A 27236-nucleotide genomic window follows, 5' to 3' on the forward strand; every position below is an offset into this window, starting at 1 on the left:
AGCATGAATGTACTTTCCAGGAGTGGAGGTATGGTGTGAACACTGTTTTGTAAATGTGAGCTGTGTGCATCAGGAACAAAGTATCTCAAACAACTCACTTTAAAAAGTGACCAGTGATTTTGCTGCCTCATTTTTAAGAAGCCTTGAAAATGTTGCACTTTTGCCATGAAAAAAGTTGTTTTAAGTTCCTCTTAGATTGACCCACTAGGAATCAAGACACTCCGTAAGCCTCTAATCACTTTCTAAACTTCAGGCCAAGATCAATTTTGTTCTGATTGAAGAGGTTTTTTTGTGGGACTGCCTTCTTGTGTCTCTGTAGCAAAAGGATTATCCGTGTTAATTAGTCTCTCATATCACAGTGTGGTGGAGTACATAAGGCACTGATGTGCAGTGATTCATGTCCCTGCAAGGCAGGACACAATTACACAGAGATTTCCCTGGAAGTCCTTCTTGGCATAGGGGAAGTTGCTGCTTGTGTTCAAGAAAATATGTTGGGAAACGCTTAATCCTCGAGGAATCCCATTGAGATATAGTGAGTCACAATTATGTTGGGAATGTAGTGGAGAAGGGAGACCGGGAGGACATGCCAGAATGGGGGCGGGATTGGCTGCTGTACCTGGAGTAGGGTGCTTTGCGTGAGGTCGCAATGCGTGTTTATGCCGCTCCTGGAAGGACTCCACAGCTGGACTGCGTGCAGAGCCCAAGAAGCTGAAAAGCTGTAATTAAACCCAAGCAAAAATAAATGGACAGTCTATCTGTTAAGAGAGAGGCAGCTGGGCATTCCCCTCCCCGTTGTTGCCAGGGTCACAAGAGATCAGGGCTCTTGTATGAGAACCAAGTTGTAACTGTATGCTGGGACTGTGAGATTTCCCTTTGTGAGCCGCACCCACAGCATGATGCCCCCACTCTATTTTAACAATGCACTTCTTCCCCAGGTGACAGTCCCTGGGATGTGCAACTTTGTCTGCACAAGGCAATGGAGGATCTCAAAGCACAGGAGTAAGACAGGAGCCAGAACAGTTGATCAGCATCCATTTCCCTTCTTCAACACTGTAGCAACTGTGTAACATGATACATGTCTGAGCCTCTTCCCTTGCATTTCCCCTACACTGAGCACCTTCTGCTTGTTTTTTTCTTTCTCATGTTGCTTTTGTCCAAATTGGAAGCTTCACATGGATGCCAGAAAGTTAACTTGCGCAGTGTAGCTTTCCCCCAAAAGCGTCTTGTGGTTCACCAACAAAACATTGCAATCAGGAAGGTCCTTCTTCCTCAGAAGTGATCACAATAGACTTTGGTTTGGAAATGAGGAGGCATTTTCAAGTTGTGACTCATGGCCACATTTCCCTTTCTACTCAGTACAGGCTCAGGCAGCAAAGACCGTATCTCACCTTGTGCTCCAGAGAATTGCTTTGGAAATTATGGTGGTGAAGTGAGTGAGACTGATCATATAAGAATGCAATCATACTGTAGGATTATTTTGTCATCTTGTCTGCCCCCTCTGACTCTTTCTTTTGAACAGTCACATAGGGTTTTCACAAAGCAATTTATAAACTCAATTACGGTTGTTATTACAAAAAGTTATATTGGGAACGTTTCATCAAAGGTTCTGCCATGGTCCATGGGCACAGTAGCCAAGCTGAATCAAGAGCTATGTTCTTCTTGGCTCACTGTTGTCAATGGTCAATGACACTTGATGACAGGATGTGTAGTAACCTGTAACTTACATCTAATTGATCTGGAAGGATATATGGCACATCTTTCTTCTCTTTTGGGCCTTCAGTTTGAGTAGGATATTAGAAAAAAAAAGTGTGAATAGAATTAACATTTTTATTACATATTTTAATGGGATGCAGCAATGGAATGAGCATTGTACCTTACAATAATTACATATTTTTTTTTAATAAGAAACAATAAATATCAAATGATCATGTGGAAGAATAAAGGAGTTAAACTGTCAACTGGACCCATCCCATAGGGAAGTCTGCTGCATCCCTGGGGCAAGGATAAGAGACATTACCAGGAAGCTCCCTAGGCTAGTAAAAGGATCCAATTATTATCCACTAGTGGTTGTTCAGGTCGGCAGTGATGAGGTAGCTGAGAGAGGTGCAAAGACAATCAAAAGGGACTTTAGAGAACTGGGGCAATTACTTGAAGGATCAGGAGCGCAGGTAGTGTTCTCCTCCATCCCATCAGTAGCCGGGAGACATACAGAAAGGAAGTCCCATCTCATTAACACGTGGCTCAGAGGCTGATGCCAGTGGTGGAGTTTTGGTTTTTTTTGATCATGGGGCAGTTTACATGGCACCGGGCCTGCTGGAGACAGATGGGGTTCACCTGTTGCAAAGGCGGAAAAGGATTCTGGCTCAGGAGTTAGCCGGCCTCACTGAGAGAGCTTTAAACTAGATATGAAGGGGGAAGGGGATAAAACCAGGCTTGCTAGGGATGAGCCTAGGGGAGTCATGCCTGTGTTGGAGATGAGACCCATAGATCAACTGAAGTGCATTTACACCAATGCACGCAGCATGCGCAATAAACAGGAGGAGCTGGAAGCCATTGCGTGCCAGGGAAACTATGATGTGGTCGCCATCACGGAAACATGGTGGGTTGACTCACAAAACTGGAGCGCTGTAATGGATGGCTACAAGCTCTTTAATAGGGACAGGCAAGGAAGGAGAGGTGGAGGGGTAGCCTTGTATGTTAGAGAGTGTTTTGACCGTCTAGAACACAACGACGGTAATGATAAGGTTGGGTGCTTATGGGTAAGGATTGGAGGGAAGGCCAATAAGGCAGACATCCAGGTGGGAGTCTGTTATAGACCACCCAGCCAGGATGAGGAGACAGATGAAGTACTCTACAAGCAGTTGGCTGAAGTCTCACAATCTCTAGCCCTTGTTCTCATGGGAGACTTCAACTTACCAGATATCTGCTGGAAATACAACACAGCAGAGAGAAAGCAGTCTCAGAGGTTCCTGGAATGTGTGGGAGATAACTTCCTGATGCAGCTTGTAAGCGAGCCAACCAGGGGGGGTGCCCCGCTGGACCTGCTGTTTATGAACAGAGAAGGCCTGGTGGGTGATGTGGTGGTTGGAGGCTGTCTTGGGCTCAGCGACCATGACATGATAGAGTCCTCGATTCTTGGAGAAGCAAGGAAGAGGGTCAGCAAAACCGCTACCCTGAACTTCAGAAGGGCAGACTTTGGATTGTTAAGGCATCTGGTTAACAGAGTTCCTTGGGAGGCAGTACTGAAGGGCAAAGGAGTCCAGGAAGGCTGGATGTTATTAAAGAAGGAAGTCTCAAAGGCACAGGAGCAGGCCGTCCCCATGTACCATAAGTCGAGCAGGTGGGGGAGAAGACCGGCTTGGCTGAATAGTGAGATTTGGCTGGAACTCAAGAAAAAAAGGAGAGCTTATTGCCTTTGGAAGAAGGGGCAGGTGACTCAGGAGGACTACAAGGATGTTGTGAGGTTATGCAGGGTAAAGATTAGGAAGGTGAAGGCCCAGGTGGAACTTAAACTGGCCACTACCATTAAAGATAACGAAAAATGTTTTTATAAATACATCAGTGACAAAAGGAGGGCCAGGGAGAATCTCCCTCCTTTGTTGGATGCGGAAAGTGACCTTGCCATGGAAGATGAGGAGAAGGCGGAGGTACTTAATGCTTTCTTTGCCTCAGTCTTTAATAGTCAGACTGGTCATCCTCGGGGTTGTCAAGCCCCTGTGCTGGGAGATGGAGAGAGTATGCAGAATTAAGTCCCAGTTGCTGAAGAGGTGGCAGTCACCGACCTGCTCCTTCACCTGGATGTTCACAAGTCTATTGGGCCAGATGGGATCCACCTGAGGATACTGAGGGAGCTGGCAGAGGAGCTCGCCAAGCCACTCTCCATCATTTATGAACAGTCTTGGTCAACTGGGGAGGTCCCAGATGACTGGAAATGAGCGAATGTGATGCCCCTCTACAAGAAGGGTCGGAAGGAGGATCCAGGGAACTACAGGCCTGTCAGCCTGACCTTGGTGCTGGGAAAGGTCATGGAGCAGATCATCTTGAATGCCAATAAGCAGCATGTGCAGGACAATCAGGGGACTGGGCTCAGCCAGCATGGGTTTATGAAAGGGAGGGCCTGCCTCACTAACCTGGTCTCCTTCTATGATAAGGTGACATGCTTAGTGGATGAGGGGAAGGCTGTAGACGTTGTCTACTTGGACTTTAGTAAGGCCTTTGACACTGTCTCCCACAGCATTCTCCTGGAGAAGTTGGCTGCTCACGGTTTGGACAAATGCACTCTGCGCTGTGTTAAAAACTGGCTGGATGGCCAAGCCCAGAGAGTGGTGGTGAATGGAGTCAAATCCAGTTGGCAGCCAGTCATGAGTGGTGTTCCCCAGGGCTCAGTGTTGGGGCCGGTCCTGTTCAATATCTTCACTGATGATCTGGATGAGGGGCTTGAGTGCACCCTCACTAAGTTTGCAGATGACACCAAGCTGGGTGGAAGTGTCGATCTGCTGGAGGGCAGGAAGGCCCTACAGAGGGACCTGGACAGGCTGGATCATTGGGCTGGGCCAATGGTATGAGATTCAACAAGGCCAAGTGCCGGGTCCTGCACTTGGGTCACAACAACCCCATGCAAAGCTACAGGCTTGGGGAGGAGTGGCTGGAGAGCTGCCTGGAGGAAAAGGACCTGGGGGTGTTGGTTGACAGCCAGCTGAACATGAGCCAGCAGTGTGCCCAGGTGGCCAAGAAGGCCAACAGCATTCTGGCTTGTATCAGGAATAGTGTGGCCAGCAGGAGTAGGGAAGTGATCATGCCCCTGTACTCGGCACTGGTGAGGCCGCACCTCGAGTACTGTGTTCAGTTTTGGGCCCCTCACTACAAGAAGGACATCAAGGTGCTGGAGTGTGTCCAAAGAAGGGCAACAAAGTTGGTGAAGGGTCTAGAGAACAAGTCTTATGAGGAGCGGCTGAGGGAGCTGGGTTTGTTTAGTCTGGAGAAGAAGAGGCTGAGGGGAGACCTTATTGCTCTCTACAACTACCTGAAAGGAGGTTATAGAGAGGCAGGGGTTGGTCTCTTCTCCCTAGTAACAAGCGAAAGGATGAAATGGCCTCAAGCTGTGCCACAGGAGGTTTTTGTTGGATATTGGGAAAAACTTCTTCACAGAAAGATTTGTCAAACATTGGAACAGGCTGCCCAGGAAGGTGGTTGAGTCTCCATCCCTGGAGGTATTTAAAAGAAGGGTAGACGTGGTGCTTGAGGATATGGTTTAGTGGTGGACTTGGCAGCAATAGGTTAGCAGTTGGACTTGATGATCTTAAGGGTCTTTTCCAACCTTAACGATTCTATGATTCTATGATTCTGTCTAGCCACTGGATGGCACAATTGCTCTATTTAACTATTGCAAAACTGGGCTGTTTTTTCTTCAGCTGCAACTGAATAAACAAATTAACCCAGATGCAAGGTAGTTATTTAGAGTGTAATAAACCAAATTAGAAAACCAAAGTCATACACCGAGTAGGAAGTGCAGTTTGTCATTGTTCAATTTATGATGTTCTGCAAATACTACTACTTTAATAGATCAACAAAAAACAACTATTTGAGCAATTGTCACAATACTGAGCTTTGCTTTCCTTCCTGTTTATGCAGCTCCACTGTCTTCAAATTAATGAAAAAAAGGAAAAAAGGTAAAAGGGCTAAAAATGTAGAAGTATAAATGTCTAACAGACTGAAATTAGGCTTCCTGATCAATTAGTTATTGTTTTAAAAATAAATTACAAATAATAGGTCTAAACATTGTTATTATGGAAGTGTCCCTAATTTCCTGGTTGAGTTTTTTGGAACCACATTGTCTGTTTTAAGGCCTCTGTTTCATGTTGTCAAGTGTACTGTAACTACTCGTTTTTTTTTTTCTTGCTGACATCTTTGGATCCACACCTTTATTCCTCCCTTGAGGAAAAGTTGGGAAGATTTCTGTAAGTCATAGTGCTGAAGGCTATGACGTATGATGTTTGCCTCCAGTGAGATATGTTACTAGTTATCTAAGTAGTAGTTCAAGAAAAAAAAACAGTCATATAAGGCTGACATTCAACCTTGGTAGTACAGTAATAATACACAGCAACAGCGGCAGCGTCGTTTTGATAGGACTTACTGACAGCATATTGCTCATATGGGACCTCTTCTCCCCAGCTCCGTTTTCAGCTGTGATTTTGACAGTCTTTTTCTTGGGGACATATGAACCCAGTGACAGCTGCAAAGTGGGTGGGCACTATTGTTTGCCCAAAACAACCACAGAAAAAACCTTAAGAACTGCTGATTTAACTTCTATTGTGGTTTTCTAAAAAACAAGGATAAAAAAAAAAGCAGGAGAATGAGAAATTTGCACGATCACATAATTTTTCAGTTGGCCGCTTGCCTTTAATAACTTCTGAAAGATGACAGTGGCCTATAGTTCTTAAATGCAGAAATTTATCCCAGGTTGGGGATACAAGACATGGAAACAGCAGTGTCCCCTTATCCTTCTGAAAGCTGGCTGTTTGTGGCCTGCACACCAGCCTGCCAATTGGTGCACGCATTGCTTCAACCAAATGAACAGGGACATGAGAGAGGGTGCTGGGGTTATCAGGGAAAGATGGGGAGGCTTCTGGTGGATGGAGAAGAACCAGACTTCATCGGATCCATGACTCATGCTTTTTAAACTTGTTTTAAAGTCTGAAAGGCACAATCAGATGCCTAGTTTCAGACGCACACCAAAAAAAGAGGAAATAAATAAGTAATGATACCCGTGAAGGCTGTAGAAGCACAAAGCCACGATGGAAAGGCTGAGAGTAGCTCCAAGGTTTGCATGTGGAAACAGTGGCATGTGGCCAGTTCCAAATCCCAGGGACGCCACTCTTGCAGCAAAGCAAATTCTTTAATAGGCATAATTCAAAAACAGAAGAATAAACAGTATTTGTATGAATAGCTGACCAATTCATGTGTGGAGGAGGGATCCCCTTGATAGGCAAAAGGAGTAGTACCCCTGAGACCTAAAACCACTGGATGAAACAAACAAAAAAAAAAAGCCTGTACTTAATATTACCAAAGACTCCTACACAAACCCGAGGCATAAGCATAAGGGAAGAGCTCGCTTTTCTGTAAGGAGTCCTGGCACACCACCAGTCTCTAGCGCATGTGTTGGCTCTCCTATAGAAAGCATATGAAGTAGGGATCCTAATTCTTTCTCCTCAGACTGTTCAAAATGCAGAAAAAGAGGCAAGAGGAGTATGACAGACTAACAGAGAGGGCAGCAGCTGACTTGTGTGGGCGCTGCTGCTGCTGAGCAGGGGGACCGTGGCAATGGGGTGCTGGTCATGGTGCCCAGATCCTGAGCTGGGGCTGGGATTCCCCTGTGGGCTCCTCCTGAGCTGGCCCTTGCTGGCCCCAGGTCCCTGGCACTGCTATGCTGCTTTCATCCCCCTCCTGGTTTATAAACCAACTGCTACAGAAAGTGGGGAGGAAAGCATGATGGTCAGAGAGGTACAACTGGTGGGGTTTTGTCTGGGTGGGTCCTATACCCAGCTCTCTACCCTCTTGCCCCTCCCCGCTGCTCCACACACACCTGTGCCCATCTGTGTGGTCCTACCCAAATGATGGAGAGTGAGTTCCCACCCTGTTGCTCTGGGGTGCCCATCAAATGTGCCCAAACCAATGCTCCTCCTGACCACAGCATCCTAAATGAATCATCCTGACTTGGATGGAAGTCTGGGGCAGGGACTGTCTTTTTGTCTGGGGCTAGTGTTGCCCATAGCACAACAGGTGAGTAACCAGGGTCTTGGCTGCTCCTGCAGTTTGACTAATAGCACCACTTTCATAGGAGTTAAGGGTTCATGTGGAGTTATTTGGACCTACTGAATCCACAGGCAAAATCAGCAGTTTTTCTGATGTCTCTGAAACTAAATCTTTGTGGATAAAAGCCTTCCATTCTGCACATGCAGTGCTTATTTCTCATAAAGGTTTTAAAGCAACTGTCAGGAGAATGGAGCCCGTGGAATAAATATACTGTAGGCCCTAATTTATTCTCAGAGCTTTACTGATGCCGCAGCCCACAAACAGCAACAGATCCCTTCGTGTGAATTAAAGTTTATATTAGATTACAACCATCTGTTTACAGTGCATAGCTTTGAGGCCTGATTCATCATGGCATAACTCCAGTTTTATAAACTGCGTTTAGAGTAACATTAGAATGATGCTTGGATGAATCCGGCTTTTTAAATGTTTTAATAGTTTGGTTTTTTTGTTAACTACCAGAGTTATTACCTGTTGAAAAAGTAACAGCTGAATGTAACCCTCATGGCCATGAGTCCACTAGAAGAAATGCACTGCAGGTCTCCTACTGCTGCCTAAGAAAAGGGCTGTGACTATGGACTAAGAATTGGAATATGTTACAAAATGGAAGTGTTGGGCAATAAATTTGGGATAGTTAATATTTTTTGTGGTGTGTTAATCTGTCACGCAATGACTTAAATATGTGGTAGCTTTGTGGGATGTAAATATGGCATCCATAATAGTTTATGAGTCCATCTGTACTGGCAAGCTGGTGTCTTTCATGTTTTGCTCTGAAGCCCATGTTCTTCTGGTCACCCAAACAGCACGTGTCCACCTGAAACAAGCCAAACAGCTTCCCAGGAGGGGCGACAGCCTTACTCTAGGCGCACAGCTGTTGCCTTTCCTGCAATGCCAAAATTACAGATCTGTGCTACACAGTTTACATGTGCACAACCCATACGTCCTGGGTGGAGGCACAGAGGGTTCTTCTGACACTGATGACAAAATAGTGCAAAGGAAACCAGTATGAGCTGCCCTAAAGGTGGTTACCTTCCTGGGTTGCAACACTGAGTTTCTTGTAAACCTGATGAAAGCACAGTGTTACTGACATAAGAGGTCTTGCCCTTGCAGACCGCGCCCAAGGAAGTATACATTGATCCATTAGCCAGGAATACTTGCAAAGAGACCAAGTTTTGTCAGAAGTAGCTGTTCCACTCATGCTTGAAAATGTGGGAAAATATAAGACAGTAAGGTGATGTCATGTGTTCCTATAAATATATAGACCATAAAGTAACTGAAAGCAGGTCTGGTTTATCTTAAGCATTGCAAAGTTAATTGCAACTCTATTTTTTGTTAGTTTCAATCCCTACAGGTATATACCATATTATATCTTACATTTTAAGGAAGATTAAATGAATATGCATTGGTTTAGAATTTATGTTAAAGAATGTTCTACCAGAGCTATAGAATTACATCCTTTACAAATCAAGCTAATAATGTATGTTTTTGGAAAATATTCAGTTTTGTCTTTATCTAGGACTTCTACCATTATCCTTGTTTGTTAAACAAGCTAAAAAGCAGTCTCAAAACATCAGAGAAGGCACAGAGGCAAAAGTTAAGTTAAACTCAAAGCTACTTTTCTTTAGTCTCATTCTTGACATTTTTATTACATCAAATGGGAAATTAACACCAGATTGAGGAATCTTTTTCTTTTTTTTTAAATATCAACATTACTGCAGTTTCACTTTGGACTGTCAATCAGTCAATTGTCTGAGAGGAAAAGAAAACCATTAATAAAAATATACATCTATCTAGTGTCTTCCTTTTTTTTCCCCTATGAAATCAATCTACCTTTTTGCTGTAGTATCAGAGTGCCTTCCTAAGGTTATTATGAGTGGCATTACAGTTTGACTTGTTTATAGAATCTGTTATATTCCTCTGTTTAATATTTAAAATAACTTGGAGCCTGCAATTTGATCCTGAAATGCAATAAAATATTTGACAGTGGATTAAGCTTTCTCATAATCATGCTTTTCCCTGCCAATCTCTATTTTTTTCATGAACTGTCAGTCAGCAGTTAAGGGCTTAAGTCTCTCCCTCAGTAATAACCATCCCTGCAGTTGTTTTCACCTCAAAAATTTATGTGAGGAGTTTTCCCCTTAGGATCCCAATTTAATAAGAAAAATGTTACTGCTGCATCCCAATAGTTTAGGCAATATTATGCCCAGAGGGGAAAAAACCAAACAAAAAAACCCCCAAAACATTTCTGTATGACTTTGAGCAACATAAATACCCATTTAATGGTTTGTATTGCATCAGTTCAAGGTTTTTGCATAGAAAAACTCAACTGCTTTTTCCTAGTCTGTTCAGTGCACGTCAATAATGACTTGTGGCCATACAACCCTGGGATACAATCTCCTAATATCTTAATAGGGTCCTGTCTGCTTTGTGCCTCAATGAGAAATCTCCAGGGAAAGTGAAGGTTTGGGAGGAGGTGGCCCTCGGTTCCCTGTCCCTGGCAGAGTAGTGGGGAGGATGCTGAGGAGACATGAACCAAGCACTTGCTGCCAGCGCTGAGGTGCCTTGCTCTCTGCTCAGATGCTGACTGTTAAAGCTGGCATGTCACTGATATTTCATCTGCTGGTGTTGCAATCTCTCTAGTTAAATTCTTGCAGCAATTCAGCCAGGAGAGCCTTTCTTTATAGCACTCTCCTCTCAAGTGCAGCAGTGTTAGGCTGTGTTAGGCAGCTGTGGTGTTTCAAGATGAACATGGCTGAGCTCAGCCCACGGAGACAGTCACGTCTTAGGACAAGCCTGACACAAGCTTCGTTGTTGTTATTCCACTGAAGACAGAACACGGCTTAACAGTAAGCTAATAAGAGTAAATTTTAACTTAGAGTTTGTAATTACACTTCAGGATCTTCTGGGCTGAAAATGTTGCAGTTGTAAATAAGATGTTGTTGTAGTATAAAAGCAGTCTGTGCTGCATTCCCTTCTGCACTGCAGAGCAGAGACACTTGCTTGTTGGGCCTGAGGGAAGTGATGAGATGCTCGAAGATGGGATACAGCATCTGTCCCCACTCACCAGCACTTCCCGGTGCACCTTGTGAAGGGCCACCTGAGTAAAGAATGGCCATGTGAGTGTGTAATCTCATCCCCTCCTCTCCCTGCCCTCTGCCTCCAAAGGCAAATCAGACCTGATTTCTCACCCACTGCAAACACTGAGGCAGCAGAAAAGGCCAGGACTAGTTCAGAACTGTCATGAGGTTCAATTTTCAAGTTTTTATAGTCATATATGAATAATTTTGCATAATCACTTATGCATATCTAGGAAAAGGGCATAGATATCAGCGGTGTATATTTTATAATATTTTATAATATTTTATCTTGTTAGCTCTACGGATGCAGTCTGTACCTGGCCTTGGATGCTCTAGTGAGAATAGATCTCATGCACATTCAAGGCTTTCCTTGGGAAAGTCATAGGAACTATCCTGTCTGTAGAGCCAGCCATGACAAGATAAGGCCTCAGCACATTTTTTCCTGTGTTGTTATTTTCTTATGCCGTGTGGGAGACTCCACTTCTGCCCAATGTTGACACTTTACAGAAAATGTTCTACTCTGGTATTCCGTGCTTTGCTGACGTACGGTGGATGTCAGTCTGTTGTGAAGTTTCTTGTACATGCGCGATATATCCCTTCTAAATTACCCATAAATTAACAGTGCCCTTCACAATATTTCTAAATTGCAGTGAACCAGGTTATGGTTTGTCACTTCGTGGACATGGATGATGTTACCCTGGTGTGATGGACAAACTTCAGCTTCATGTGGGAAAGGGGAAGATTGTGAGAAGGGACGCTTTCCACAGGAAATGTGAGAATGGATCACATGAGGAACATTTGGCACTTCTCTGACATCATATATATTGGACAAACTTTTCAAACCCAACTCATGAGTGGGAAGAGAGCATGAATTACGGAACAATTGCATAATATTTGGTCTAATATTGCTCTGTGACACTTTTGGCCTGAAGCCATCTTGTGAATTTGTATTTCTGATTACCTGTGGTCTTTCTCAAGAAATCTAACCAGATTTCAAAGATGTTCCCACTAAACTGAACTCTATAACTGTAGCAATAGGAATGACAACAGAACCTTTGGAAAGGAAAAAGATGAATACTGCAAGAAAAAAAAATGTAGGAAAAAAGCTTTTTAGGAGGCTACTGACCGTGGGCCAAACCGTGCCCTTAGCTATGTATATGCTATTCCCACTGAAGCTAAGGGGATTTCTATATGCCTCAGAGCAGAATATGGTCCCTTGCTTTAGATGGCAAAACTCTTCCATGGCCAGATGAGAAATACACATTCAAAAATCAACATATGCTATAAATTTCACTGTATTAAGTTTCTTTATATAGCTATGTCTTCCTGTCTGCTTTGTAAAGCAGTCTGAAAATCACAGTTTTTCCCTCCAAGCAGATTCTTAGTAAACCGCTTACCACTTTCATACAGCAAGGCTCTTGAAGTAAATGCAGGTAATACAGAAGGGAACAATGTCTTCTTCGGAGTTAACCAGGTTCCACATTTATCACAGTCTCACAGACCTATTTGAGTTGGAAGGGATCTTGCTGGGTCTCTAGTCCAACCTACTGCTCAAATGAGAGTCAACACTGCATCAGACTGGTTTGCTCAGGACTTTGTCCAGCTGGGTTTTGAAAACAGTGAACGACAGAGACCCCACAGCTTCTCCGAGCGACCTCTTCCAATGCTTAATTGCCCTCAGAATGAACATTTTTCCTTATATTCAGTCTCAGTCTCCTTTTTCAACTTATGTCCATTATCTTGCCATGGACCTTGGTGAAAAGGCTGGCTCCATCTTCTTGATAACCTCCCCATAGGTCCTGGCAGGCTGCTCTTTGGTGCCCCGAAGCCATCTCTCCTCCAGGCTGAACAAACCTAGCTCTCTTGGCCTCTTCTCTCTGGGCACGTGCTGCAACTTGCTGCAACCATCTTGGTGGCCCTCCACTGAGCTTGCTCAAGGTTCTCAATGTCTTTCTTGTACTGAGACCCCAAAAGCTGATGCAATATCTAGACGTGGTCTAATAAGTGCTAAGTAAAGGGGAACAATCGCTTCCATCATTCCACTTGCTACGCTTCTGTTAATACAGCTGAGGTTGCTGTTGTCTTGCTTTGGTGCCAGGGCTCCCCGCTGTCTCACATTCAGCTTGTGTTCACCAGGACTCCCAGATCCTTTCCAGCAGATGCTCCCCAACCAAGCAGACCCTGGCCTGGATTGGTGCAAGAGGTTAGTCTGTTCCAGGTGCAGGACTTGGCACAGGCTTTTGCTGAATTTCATGAGGCTCCTGTCAGCCCATTCCTCCAGCGTGTCAAGATGTCTACCTTAATCCAAATACTCACACCATGTGGAAAAGCCTTAGAGATTCATACTATGGAAACTATCTTAATAGATTTCCGCCGTGCTGAGTCTTACTTTCAGAGTTATCCCAGTAGTCTTGTTTTATAATTTTCCACTGCTTGGGATTCAACAAATGTAGGAATGTCTTTGGGCCTGTGCTGTGCCAGAAGTTGGAGGAATCTCTGCCAAGATTTTTAAGTTCAGAACTTTGGCCTTTGAACAAAGCCTAGGAGTGAAACAATGATTTCCCACCCCCAAAAGACCGGTTTTAAGGTGATAGTCACTATAGTAGATGACATAATAATCCTTGTTTTAACTGTTTTCAGATGCACCCTTTTTTCTGTCTCATTTTAATTTTTGTCTTAGAAACAATTCTTCCCATTGCCATAGCTGTGTCTAATTAAAAATTCAGCTTATTATTCAGAGAGCCTCACTTACAAAATGGTGTGGTTATCAGAGATATCATGTACAGCAGGACAGTTTAGGGCCCATATATAAAAACTTCATCTTCTTTGTGACTCAGGCGCAACCCCTTAACTGGGCCCCAAACCTTAAACCCCCTCAGATTTCTAGACCCTTTCTCTAAGATCTACCAAGTTTGAATCTAAGTGACCCACCCACAGATTAAGGTTAGTTTTTTTTTGTTTCCCCCCCTCCCCAAAAATACTTTTGCAGAAGTTCTGAAGATAGGAAAGGATAGATGCCAAAGGATGCAGAATCAATGCACAGGAAACCAGGCCTAGACACTGAAGAACCTGTGCTATGAAGCGTGGGGAATGGACAGAGAAATTTAGCCAGGACATAGCAGATTTGCTGAGCAATTGTTGTGATGTTATAGATACCTTCCCCATTGTGGGAAGTTGTGGACTGGCTAGTAGGCAGAAAAGCTAAAAAGAAGTAATAGGCTGAGCTAGGACCTAAAGAACTTAGTTCCATTACAGGAAAATTAACAGTATTGCAATCCTTTCAGTTGTAAATCTTGTAATCTCCTTAAATAAAATTTGTTTCCACATCCCTATTACAACTCTGCAGGTTATAGGACTAATTTAATATCACATTTAAGAAATTTTACCTTTTCAAGAATCCTCTGTATAGAGCCAAGGTGCTAATTAACCAATCAGGTAGCCAACCAAGCACATTCAAGGTCAGCAACCCAGTCTGGGAAGAGTTTGGAGCGGGATGAGTGGGAGGAGGCCAGCCAACCACAGGTATAAAGCCAGAGGCAAGGCAAGGATGCCTTCCTCTGTTAAGGCCAGCTCTAGCATGGAGTGAGTAGAAGTCTAGAAGTGGCTGGACAATATTTTTTGTTCTTGTAGAGAGATAGGAGCAGAAGAGGTTGGTGGCTTTCTGGGTTTTGTGCTATGGGAGGCAAAAGAGAGTGCTTTAGGAATTGTTCTGGCACCTATTTGAAAAGGCGAAAGGAAGGAAGAACACTAGAAGTACTTTTCTTGCAGGGAGAGAGGAAGATTTACATGAGTGCTTCCCCTGCGGGGAAACCAGCCAATGTGTGTATGGAAACCAGGGTAGGATAGCTGACCCAGAGGAAAGTGGGCTAATGGAGATGTTCACTAAGGACACACTGAGGTTGCTAAACAGTTTAGTCTTCAAAAAAGCAATTTACTTCTGCTGAAACGTAGGCTGACAGAGGAGATATCCAGGAATGTCACACTGGCAAGTGAAAGGAAACATGACTACAGTAACAGGTTTCTCTCAGCTGGGTTATATATATGTGCCCTCTCTTAATGTGAGTGCCCCTCTGGAATTAGGAAGTCCAGCAGAAAGGGAAGAGGGGGAGATGCTCTCATCCCGCAACCAAATGTACAGGGGTTTAGACATACAGAAAAACATACAATTTGCCTACTTAGTGCAAAGCTGATAAACCTCAGAGGCAGTGGGTTGCAGCTGAGGGTATTTGGGTGAGCATCAACCACATAAAGAAGAGAGAAGGTAGGACATTCTGGAGGCAAAGCTTTTCTGCTCTGAAAAAAAGCTGGAGACCAGGACTTTGGTAGGAACTTCCTCTGAAACATTCACTGTACCTTGAGCAGGACTGGAGAGAGAAGTAGAAAGGCAGACCTGTAATGCTAGGAGGGTGGTACCTGGAGGAGATTCTGCTTCACTAGGAATGGTGTTACTTGCAGACTAAGCAGACGCTATGAAGAAGAGCGAGAGATTCTGCTTGAATCAAAGGGGAACCAAACTGCTAGCATTTGTGTTCAAGATAGCTGTGAGTGATCAGCTTTCCTTCATACAGTGATTTCAGAGCTAAACATGGTAGGACAGTAATTCAGTATAAAACCCCTGTTAAGGAAAAAGACATGAAAATTCTGTATCAAATGAAGTAATACAAATGTTAGGAAGTGTTATAAAAGGAATAAGAAAAGACTCACATCAGTTTATCCCTATGTAAGTAGGTGGTTCATCTACGTTTTGAATCTTGAAAATAGCTCTACTCCCTCATCCCTAAGGGAAGAAAAGAGGATGCTAGTGATAGGAGAGGATCAGAAAAGGGCAACAAAGATGATCAAAGATAAGGAAAGGCTTTGGTATAAAGAATGACCATGTATGCTTGGACTCTGCAGTCTGGGAAAGGTGACTTGGGGAGATGTGACAAGTTCTACAGAAGAAAGTGGCTGGGGCTCAATACCCAGTCTGTTTGAATGCAGGAGCTATAGGCCACCAAGAAAAGTGCTGGATTCAAAACAAAAGGAAGCAGTTCTTCATGCAGCAGTTCTAACCTTGGTGGATTATGATTTTTTTTTAGTAAGTTCAATGGCATGTACTTGAAAGTGAGGGTTACTGATTAAACAAACTAATCAGATGTAGGAAATTCCCTAAGCTGAAAAATGATTGGAGGCTGGAGGAAACTCAGGGAAGTAATATACTCTTGGCGTGTGCTTATGCATCCCATGGCAGTACAACTCCACTGCTGGAGACAAGCTACACCGGGCTAGATGGACTCCAGGTCTGAAAAAGTCTGGCTATTTCAGTGGGGCACTGGTATAAAAAGTAAGGACTCTTGTCAGAACATGGTTCTGGTACTGCGAGAGCACTTGTCGCTTCTGTATCTCTAAGGTAAGGAAGGCACAGTGCTGCTCACCTTCTTTGTGAATACCGTAAATTAAATCCTGTTTTAATGTCTTGTAGGGAGACACCCTGGGGAAGGTAAGTACCTGAAAAATACCATTCTAAGGGACATCTCAAAAAGATTCTAATTAAAAAAAAAAATCTTCAAGCAAGTCCCTCATACAATAATCATTCGAATTAGCAAGATTTTGGATATGTTATACTGGTGATTTCAGGAGTAGCTGTGTATAAATTGACTATAAATTTTATATCCAATAAAACTGCAATAGCCCAGGTGTTGTAATCATAGCAAAATTATAACACTGTCTTCTTTGCCAAAGCTTGCTCAAGAATAACAGTTCCCTTATCTCTCTGGTTCAAAGGACATTGAAGACTTCACTTTGTTGGCAAGCTCCTGCACTGGCCTAGAGAAGCAGTAGTAACTGGGCACTGAGCAAGAAGAGAGTAAAACTTGGCAAGGTAAAAGCACTTGAATTCCATATGAACTAGGTCACCAAATGTATCAAATAGCTTAAATGATAGCAATTAGACTCAATTACACAATTTCCTTCGAGAGATTTCAAGTGATGTTGACAGCCATTTGTTTTCCTGGGTAGTTCAGGAATTTACAGTGAGTTGCATTATTTTCAGGTAGTTCAAATCCAAACTATTTTTCTTGTTGAGTGAAAAGGGGATAAATAGAAAATGTAAGAGTAGTCCGCAATAGTTGCTTTCATAAATTCTTTGTGATCACGAGGGTGCAAGGCAGCAGCCAAAAAAGATAAAAGGCAAAGACTGAAGGACATGAACATTGGGGAACACTTCAAGTTGTGGTTTCAACATGACAGCAGCCTAGTCATTACTGGAATATGTATAGGAACGTTTCAAGGAAGATCCTGCTATTCATGAGGAATTAGGGGAAGAATCCCGTTCTAAATACGTACAAAAAGGTATGTGAGACTATATCCGTATATATAGTACATGGATTTATATAGTTTGTTCTGACAGGCTATTTTAGCAACCACAAATGGACTTCTTGGTAAAGAAAAGTTAAGTTGGATGGAATATGTAGATACTCACACACAAAGATATACATGAAGAACTATTTACAAATAATAAAAATTGTCATCAGAATGGTGGTACTGGAAGGGAAATGTGGCTTTGGGTTCAGAAGCTGTGAGGGTATCATATTTAAAGGTTATAGCAGGAGAATCCCTGCAGGTATCTGAGGACTGGCTAGTTCACCAAGAAATAGCCCTGACTTCTTAACATTGGAAAGGAGCAGAGGAACGTGACTGCACCTGGCCAGGTTCAGAGATGCTCTGTTTAGCTTCACACTACAGACTTTAACTTGTTCCTGTCTGCCCAAAAAATAAGAAAGCTCTCCTCATCAGCTGTTTGCTGATGAAGCCCTCTGATTCAGTGTCTGCAATTTTCAAAGGCAGCACAGTGAGGAAAATTTTCTCTGATAGCCCAATTTAGATATGGAGAGATGCACCAGAAGCTGAGGAAGTTGGAACTATTTATTTTAGCTGTCTTTTTTTTTTTTTCCACAGGATCTTGGCTGCAGAACGATTCAAGGACAGAAGTCAAACCACAAGCTGTACACCTTAAACACTGCTCAAGACAACGATAATCTAGGTAGAGACCACCCTGAACTCTTTAAAATTCCTGCTTCATCTAAAGCAGAGTAAAGCGAAGGTGTATCTGAAAACTCTGTGGAAAACCCATTGACTGACATGTCCCCTGTCTCCTCAGCAGTTCAGCCATGTATCTTACAGTCTCAGTAATGCTTTCAGAATGGATGTGTTAAGGCTACGGTCAAAGGCTAATGAGTCAGAAGGGGTCTTGTGGGAGAGGCTGCTCCTGTGAGCAGTTTTGAGAGCAGAGCAATCCTACTCAGGAACAGGTCCTGGGCTCTCCAGATTGCTGAGGCATAAACAAGAGGCTTGGATGAGGCTTAGGGCCCCAAAAGGGGGACTCGGCAAGCTGTAAAGCTGAAATAAATACATCACATGCACTGATTTCAATAAGCATATGTGACATAACTTGGCAATATTAGGCTTTTGTGGTTAATCATTCAGTTTTATCAGCTGGCATACACATAATCTTTATTAAACAGTAACTGTCCTTCATGAATCATGCTGTTCAAGGCCAAGAAAATAATCAGAGGACATATTATGCTATGGGCTGAGTAGATGATAGAATAGTTTGCAAAAAGGAAGACACTGCTTTCTGCCACCCACCACTGTTTCCCTGGGATGAGGGGCAGGAGATTATGTTGGGGCCTCTTACTGCTAATAAATCAGACTGGCAGCCTATGTCTAGGTAACATGAATTCTGTACAGTCCAACCCACCTTGGACCATCCCAAGACTCCCAAGCAGAAGTTGAGTAGCCAGAAGCCCCTGCACCACCTTGACAGTACCTGTGCTCTAAACACAGCTTCAGACCATTTGGGTTTCTGTAAAACTAGACTTTTTATTTAATTCATACAATATGTTTAAACTGTTTGGTTTTAAACCCAGGGCAGCAGGAATGTATTTCCAAGGTTCTTGTCTTTGTTGTAGTCCTGAAAGCAGAAGAAACCACCTACTTTTCAGATTAATTCCTTGCTAGTTAAAAACAATCTGTTAACAAAGTTTTCATTCTTAATTCTAATTATTGCCTTTTGGTTGTCATCATGCATATTCAGATCTTCACTCAAACCAACTGTCCCTAAACCAACTGTTCTCCTCCCATCCTCTCTGTATATTGGATCAGACTCTGAACCTACCACAAAGGCAATCATGCAGGGAGAGAAATTCTGTAGTAGCGTGCACCTACATGACTGGTGTCAAAAAAGTGGCTGAAATCAGGATCTCTTTCCTCCTCCGGCTTTAGAGGCTGTAACTTAGGTTTCTTTCCTCTTTGGAGAGACTGAGCAGCAAGCCTTTTTCTTGTCAAGGGTATCTGCAACAAAACAGCAGTTGTGTTACTTTAGAGCCAAATTAGGATGCTGTTGTGACCTCACTGACAACTTTGTGGATGTGGATAAAGATTGGCTAAATGCAATGCCGCTAGTGTAAAAAACCCTATTAGTTGTTATCTGGACATTTTAAGGTATATAGGTGTGACATAATTGCTGGATTTCAGGACATAGGAAGAAAGAAAGACTTCATACAGATCACTTACCATCATTCCACAACATATAGGGTATGCAATACAGCTTGGTGCCAGGATCCCTCTCTATAGGGGACTTAAGTGTTAACACTAACCTTAGTTTCAAGATTACTATCAAATGGCAAAATGAAGCTCTATGTAGCTCAAGTTATATGCTTAAATTATATGTCTGAAATTCAGATCTAGGTTTATGTTTACTCTGAGTTAGTGACAACATTAGTGTTCCCTCAATAAAGAGCTTTCAAAGAAAATGTGTATTTCTCAGTTTGTAGGACTGGTTGCGTGTGCTTGCTGTGTGTGTCAGTGAGGGCTGATGACTCCTGTTTCTGTGAAAGGAACTTTCTCAGCCTCAATCTCATCAGGCATATATCGGGGTTAAGTTCCTTGCTTTGATGGAAGCAGCAACAATGACGAACAGATGGACCTTGTAATATTTACTTTTTTTTTCTAGTTTTGCTGTACACCTTCTCCCAGGTTTTCTATTGTATTGTTAAGTCCTGGACACTAAGTGACGTGATGACTGAGCATGTATCAGTTGTCACTTGATTCTAGCTCTCTCTCTCATCCCCAGAGTGAAAACTGCATCATGTTAGAAGCATGAACAGCTAGTTTTACCAGTGATGTCTGTCAGGTGTCTTAGTGCCACAGCTGTCTCTTATTGAGGCATCATGGTCTTACAGCACAAATTTTGAATGTTCTTGTACACAGCATGTCTGAAGTCCTTTTGATGAGAAATTTCGTGGCATTGTGCAAAGCAGACGCTATTACTGATTCTGCTCGAGAACAGAACATGTGTCACCTTCCCAGTCTAGTGATGTGTTTTCACCAGTACTCCTAAAGCAACCTAAGCCTGCAGCGAGTGGCATAGATGAGGCATTTGCAGAGAGATTTACCCATTCCTAGAAAACCAGCTCCTCTACCACCCAACAGAGCAAAGCAGAAGAAAGGCTATCGTAACCACCTATCAATCTATAGGTTATATTCCTACAAGAAGTATCTTCTTGTTCCTTGCAAAGCGCTAACACCTCCTGGTGCATTCATGTCTCATTTGGGTTGGGCAAGGTAAACCACTCGCACCTCCGAACTGCTAACTGCTGTCGTGTTCCTTCCCACGGTCTCGAAGTTCAACCTGAACGTGCATTCATCTGTTTGCCCACATCTGATAAATGCGATATTTTTGTATTCCATCTCTTCTGACACAGTATTATTCCACTTAAAAACAACTGTAATCATATGCTTCCCTTTGCAGACATTTGTGCACCTTAATGAAAGTGCTTTATATTTTTAAAAGGTGAGTACCTCTTCCATTAACTTACCACAGACATATTATATATTAAAAATATGAAAAATCTGTATGGATTAAATATTGATTTTATTTTTTAGAGAGCAAGTACAATGATGTTGCATTAAAATAATGCTATGTCATAGTCGTTACAGCTCTGATAGAAAAATAAACATCTCAATATACTACAGTGTCAACTCATTAATAAATACCAAAATAGACGTTAGTAGTCAACTGAAATTAAACAGCTATAAAAGTATACTATTTTAAATAATAAAATATTCAGTATATTTCCAGACAAACAAAAGTAGTGATTTAAAAGTATCATTTAAAATGTAAAATGAACAGTAAGAAGTTATAAATTTATTTTAAATTTCTTCCCTTACTAACATTCTCTATGCATAAAATCTAGACAAACATTATTTATCTGTATATACTTTTTTACAGAAGGTATTATATGTTAAATAGAAAGTTTAAAACTGTAGTATTATTAATAGCTGTCACACCATCGCTAAATAAGACACTTTAAAGTAGCTTTATTTTTTGAAGCAGTAGTAGGTAAAAGTGAAGAAGATGTTAGCACAGTGAAGTCATCCAACATTAATGCCTTTCCAAAAGAATCTTTCATCTTCCAAAATCTCCCTGCAAAATAAAACTGAAACAGCCCAAACACAATATAGGTATCAGGATGAAATGTTAGGATTTGGGTAGAAGCCATTATTTTAACAAATGCCAGACATTTTTATTTTTTTAAATATGTAGGTACCTTTTTTTTAAGATTGTGTGCAGAAAAGGAGACAAAGAGAACATGCAATCCAGAGCAGCATCTCTAAGGCTGAAGAATCTACTAATTTTAGTTCTTTTCTTTTTCTTCCTCCCCTCCCCTGCCAAGAAAGGCCAACCATTCTGAGCTGGCTTACACTCACTGAAACCCCACTGATTTGGCTGGCTATAGAAATGCATCCACGCTGGCTAATTTTAACCTTTATTGCCTCTCCATGAATTTCAATTCTCTGTAAGATCCATGAGATGTCTGTGCATCAAAGCAGTGTCAAGATCATAATTAAAAAGTAGTGTTCTTCTTAACTACTGCTCCATTTCTGCTTAGCAAATAAATCTTTCCCCTCTCCTGAAAATAGCCAGCCAGAACACTGGCACTACACTCACGGTCAGAGCAAAGCGTCACCCAGCACTGACTCAGCACGATGTGTCTATGAGAAGTGCCCTTTCCCAGCTACAGATTAGATTCCTTAAGGCTGGCTGGCGAAGATCCTGGGGCTGGTGGGAAGTCAATGAGCAGATGCCCCAAGGCTTCCCAGAAGCTTTAATGGAGGTCTGCACCATCGAGGTTTACAGTTCGTACTGGCACAGGCGGTCCCTTTCTCTATTACATGCAAGCATTTTTTGATGAGTAAAGATGTGAAAAGCCTGCAGTGCTGAGGGTAGTCTGTGGCCAAGCGCCTAGGACACAAACTGCACCACCTCTGCCAAGCCAGTCTACTTTGGAGGAGTGGAGAAGTGTGGTCTCAGAGCACCATCTCTGTAGGGATGCTATAGGATCATTCCCAACCTGGGAATTGTAGGATGCATTGCGCCTGCTGAGGATGCCACCCCTCTACAAGTCCCTGTGCAGGCAGCAGTACCCTTGCATCTCTCTGCCTTGGGCATCAATAGGCTTTACGGCTACTTTAGGACTAACAGTTGCTTGAAGCTGCTTCACACATTCGCTCCCACAGTTTGCAACACATGTACATTTAGGTATGCACACTAAGCAGGAAACAAATATTATATATGATCAGACTGGGAAAAGGATTTTTTTTCCACTGCAGTCTGAAAAATACTTTATATAGCAGGTTTCCATGACACCATAGAGAGGAAAAAATAAATCCAGTTGAAAATAATGGATAAAATGTAAACTATGCCTATACAAGCGTCCTTCCTTTTTAAGGTTCACTTTTAACATTCCTCGTGAACGTAAGGGAATTTCAGCTGGGCACAATGAAAATTCCTTGCATACCATGCGCACGTTTTGTGGATGCAACAGCTATTTTCCCACACACTTCTGCAGCAATGTTATTAACATAGTTATGGTGCTTGGAAGTAATCAATTCATAGTATTTCTTAATTTTAGAGTCTTCAGAAGAATCTGAAGTAAAATACATGCTTTTTAATTGCATAAACATGTATTTTCTGAAATGTTAGGCAAATAACCAGTTAAAGGTAAAAAAAGTGGGATTAGAATTTGAAAATTATACATATGGATTTTAACAGTAACAGTTCTGCTGTGAAAAGTCATGCTCTGTTTGTGGGAGCAAATCTAAAAGCAACTACCAAAACCAATGATTAGATGCAACAGTATCTGCCAATACATTTTTGGGTATAGGCATGCAGTAGAATTATTTAACTTTTTTTTCATTTTTTGAAGAAGCCTAGTATAAGAAGCTTTATTTAGGAAGTTTGGAACATTCTATTCGGAGGCTAGATTCTTTTCCCCCTATTTTTATGAGCATCTTTGACGCACAATACATTGAAAACTAATATGAACTAATTAAACTTTAATATCTCCCATATTAAGCGCTATAGGAAGCAGAGTTCTTCTGCAATTGCTGAGGAAATTCCTTGTGAATTACAGGCTGCTTTCTCATTTAAGGTCATGTGCTGAGGGAACACAGCTCCCTAAATAGTGAGGCTTTTGTTGGGCTATTCATCTCCTGCAGCAGCTCTTCTGAAAAACATGGTCAAAGGCACAGGGAAACAAGTACCAAGCAAAGCCAGAGTTTCTCATGGATAGATTCCATCCCTAGAAACAAAGCCTCCTCCCAAGGATCCTGCTCTGTATAAGCTCCCCATGGGCCTTCCAAAAGCTTTGACCTGTCACATTAGCAGCAGCTTATTCTTTTTCACTAGCCTCCTCCACAATGCAGCAAAACCATGAGGGAGATGCAAAAAAGCTTTTTTTTTTTTTTTTGCCTTTTTTTTTCTTCCTTAAAAAACCTATTTTTAAAATTTTTTTTTTTAACCTCAGGACAGCAAGCAGCTTACAGTGCAGTTTGTCCTGTGAGCCCGCTCTATTTGACCAAAGCATTTTAAACATTCAGGCAGGTGTCTGATAAAAGAAATACTGGCTGTGCCCCTTCGCATGCAGCACTGCAGAAGAAAAGTAGTAGCCATGTGATGTGTGTGGAAGACAGGTATTACAGCTCAAATTTTCTCCCACAAAGAACCCAGCTCCATTGTCCTCTACCCACATAATTTAACTCCCTCTAACAGTGAAAAATAATTTATAAAAAACCCAAACCATTAGCTATCACTTCAGTAAATGCTTTCAGGGACGTAATGGGAAATACATCTGAGGAATCTTTTTTGCTAAAAAAAAATATAAAAAAATAAATTATCACTCTGTTTAAAGAACATAATCACATAATTTGTTATACACTCAGATATTCTCTGCTGAGCTTTTAAATTTGTTTTGTTTTGTTAAGCGAAATAGATACCCAGAGACTGTGTTTCCTACTAGCTTAAAAATACTAATGAACTGTGACAAGGCAAACAGCAGATATATCTTTATTGATCTTTTATCTTAATCCCACTGAAACCAATGCTTTGGAATCTGTTAATTTGCATAGAAGGAAAATGGTTGTATGTGTTTTAAAAGAAAATGAAAGTTTAAGGTATACGTGATAGATTACAGAATTAATCTATAAGATAACAGAGCTATCACTAAAATCAGGGTCAGTATAAGGAAACACCCCTTTGTTTAAATGAGACACTTTTGCCTGTATGGTAGGAAGCTCAGGGACTACTTTGAAGACTGCTTTAGAAACCTTTAATAGTCCAGTTTACATTTTCTTTTTTAACCAAGCCCTAGAATCTAAAGCTTTTATGATAATTTAATGGAAAGCCCACAGTCTCTGTATTATTTTTCTCCATCCCTCACTTGATCCATGACCCTATAAATTAATTGTCAACACTCACAGAACACTTGTCATTTGTTCTGCATCCTGCCTTCCTTTCACATGTATACTCCTCAGACTTCAGTGGGAATTTGCAGAAGAAATACAGAATAGGAAATACAAATATATACTAATTTCTAAAAACTGCATGTAAAGAGTTCCTGCTTTGTTTCTGTAACTCTTATCCATAACCAGTACAGAACAATATTTAATTATCAGTAACTAATGCTGCTAAAATGATACACTGCATACTCTCTTCTGAGATGATTTTTTTTTTTACCAGCAAGATTTTAGTGCATTAGAGGTTGACGAGATTTTTGTAGGGTTTTGGCAGCATAACATTAGTAAATCAGACTGTTGGCTGACTCTTCCAACTAGCATATAACAACAACATGTCTTCTACCACTACAGGTGGGGTCAGGGGTGAGAAAATACTTCTGCTTGACCTTGTAGCTCAAATTCTGCTTTCGGATAAGCTCATATTGGTCCCGCTGTGTTTAGAAGAGTTTTGCCCATTTCTGAAGGCAGAATTTGATCCCACATTTATGAAGTCAATGAATGTGTTCTCTTGAGAAAAAGACTCCTGTTTTCCTCACCTTCTTCCAAATTGTAGGTGCTTTTCCGCGTCACACTGGACACATTTCTCAATGCACAGTCACAAAACCTGAAGTGGTTATGTAAGGATTCCTGAAATCTAATCCTGTCAACTAGTTTACAGTGGAAAAAAGAACATGGGTGTAAAATCAGACTTATGTCTGACATCATACAAAAAGAACAAAGCCCTTATTTGGCAAAACACTGACATGTAGCTAGCAAACCAAACACAGCTCTGCTGTAATTCATCTGATTGCAATGGAGTTGATGCTGCTGACTCCAAAGGTGAAGTCAGCCGGCAGTGATCATCACGTAGACTATGCTGTTGGACAGAGGAACTCTCTCATTTTCTGTAGCCACTCAGTTTCCAAATACCTTAAAATTCATATATGAACTTTTATGTTGAAACAAGTAGAAAAGGTAAAAATTACTCTTCATCAGATATAAATTATCTTTAAGTGACATCATAATGTATAAAAAACTATATTTATAAAATTTATCTCTGTGCTTGTGCACGCATGTGTGTGCATACACACACAACTATACATCCACACCAGTAACTAAGCACTCATTTAATCCAGTCATTTTTATTAAGTAAAAAGGAGAAGCTAAGAGGCTAAAGCAGACAAATCAGTGGAATTTAGTCAACTGAGAGAACTATAAAAGTACCGTTTACTCTATTTAAGAGCATTTGAATAGTTTTATCTATTGCTATAATATACAGCAATGTTAATAGTTCAGTCACAGCTTTTGTCCATTCCCACAGAGCACATCAGTACTAGCTACATGTAGAGTGAGATCAGTGCTTTGTCAGACCGGTTCATACCTACATTCTAGGCCATAACTAAATAAATTAGAATACGCTAAAGTGCTACATCAACACTAATGTTCCTGAACAGTAGTAACGCACATTTCTCTTTCAAAAATAAAAAAAAAAAAATACAGCAGCTATAGTTTCAAACATAGTCACATTACGTGAATATGCTTACATGTCACTTTGTTACAGTATTCAACAAAACACACGACACAAAACCATATAGCAACAGTCAAGATTCCGACACAGTACAAAAGGTAACTTTTTAAAAGTCGAGCATGATGAAAATAGACATTTGCAGAAAACACACTGTCTTCAGAATTCACACTTGAAAGTTTCATTTAATCGCAACTTGCTGGTGTCGATATTTATTTCCTCTGGTTTGTCACGTCTGTATGTTACTGTTCTTGTACAAACAGTAGGCAAAAACATCTTATCCTTGAAGGAGAAGATACAATTTTTATCAACAATTAGCTAACTTTCATGTGCAAGAAAAAGATTACTGAATATGATGGCTCTGAAATCAATTACCTTCTTTGTTGCAGATACTCTGTAATCAGCTGAAGATTTAACTTTATTGCTACTCCCCTGCAGAATTATCTGCCTGATGATAAGGACAACAAGCAACCCGATCAGAAAGGTAACTATAAAGATTATGGAAAAGACTCTAAAGTAGCTTCGTCCAGAGAAACATTCTGCAATGAAAGGAAAACACAAGTGTAAAGTCTAATGTATGGAATAGGCACATCCCTCAAACACAGTTGTATATACCACTGCATAGTAATGTTGCATAAATAAAAACATTAAACACAAGCCTGATAAAAGTTAAGGGAAAATAACTTTCAGGAAGTTAAGGGGAAAAGCCACCATATGCAAGCTTTTATAGTGGGGCATATCACGAAAGGCAATTCTGATTAAGATCCCCTGTAGGAAAAATGGTGAAACTATTATTCCTTTAATCTACAGAACTAAGATTCAGCTTCACTGTGTTGGCCACCACAAATTCTCTGTAAGCTGGTGAGCTGATAGCTGAAATAGGGAGGGTGAATAGTTAGAGATGTATGGGGCCAAGACAGTTTAATCTTCACAAGGTTACAGTGCAGATCATTGGCAAAATATGAAAGGAAATGTGGTTTCTTGAATCTTTGTCCAGTGCTCTTCTCACT

General features: G+C 41.6%; 1 protein-coding gene and 1 long non-coding RNA gene across 9 annotated transcripts in view; one reads left to right on the forward strand and one right to left on the reverse strand.

Annotated features, from left to right (window-relative positions):
* LOC135312078 (uncharacterized) overlaps window positions 1-27236 on the forward strand; it is a 68113-nt gene that overhangs the window by 24707 nt on the left and 16170 nt on the right. For all 7 annotated transcript variants that reach the window (XR_010371728.1, XR_010371722.1, XR_010371723.1 and 4 more), the window contains 3 exons: window positions 17823-17907; window positions 20677-20718; window positions 26616-26710. This is a non-coding gene — a long non-coding RNA (uncharacterized LOC135312078). The remainder of the gene's footprint in view (window positions 1-17822; window positions 17908-20676; window positions 20719-26615; window positions 26711-27236) is intronic.
* ITGB8 (integrin subunit beta 8) overlaps window positions 18784-27236 on the reverse strand; it is a 49955-nt gene continuing 41502 nt past the window's right edge. Inside the window, exons 13-15 of one of the 2 annotated variants that reach the window (XM_064444471.1) lie at window positions 26602-26765; window positions 19092-19217; window positions 18784-18837 (exon numbers count right to left, since the gene is read on the reverse strand). In XM_064444471.1, the coding sequence (XP_064300541.1) occupies window positions 18784-18837; window positions 19092-19217; window positions 26602-26765 (344 nt within the window). Of the gene's footprint in view, window positions 18838-19091; window positions 19218-20782; window positions 26509-26601; window positions 26766-27236 lie in introns of those variants that run through there. The other variant, XM_064444472.1, reaches the window with a different exon arrangement.

Source organism: Phalacrocorax carbo, chromosome 2 (assembly GCF_963921805.1).
Source record: "Phalacrocorax carbo chromosome 2, bPhaCar2.1, whole genome shotgun sequence".
In the NCBI taxonomy this organism is placed as follows: Eukaryota; Metazoa; Chordata; class Aves; order Suliformes; family Phalacrocoracidae; genus Phalacrocorax; species Phalacrocorax carbo.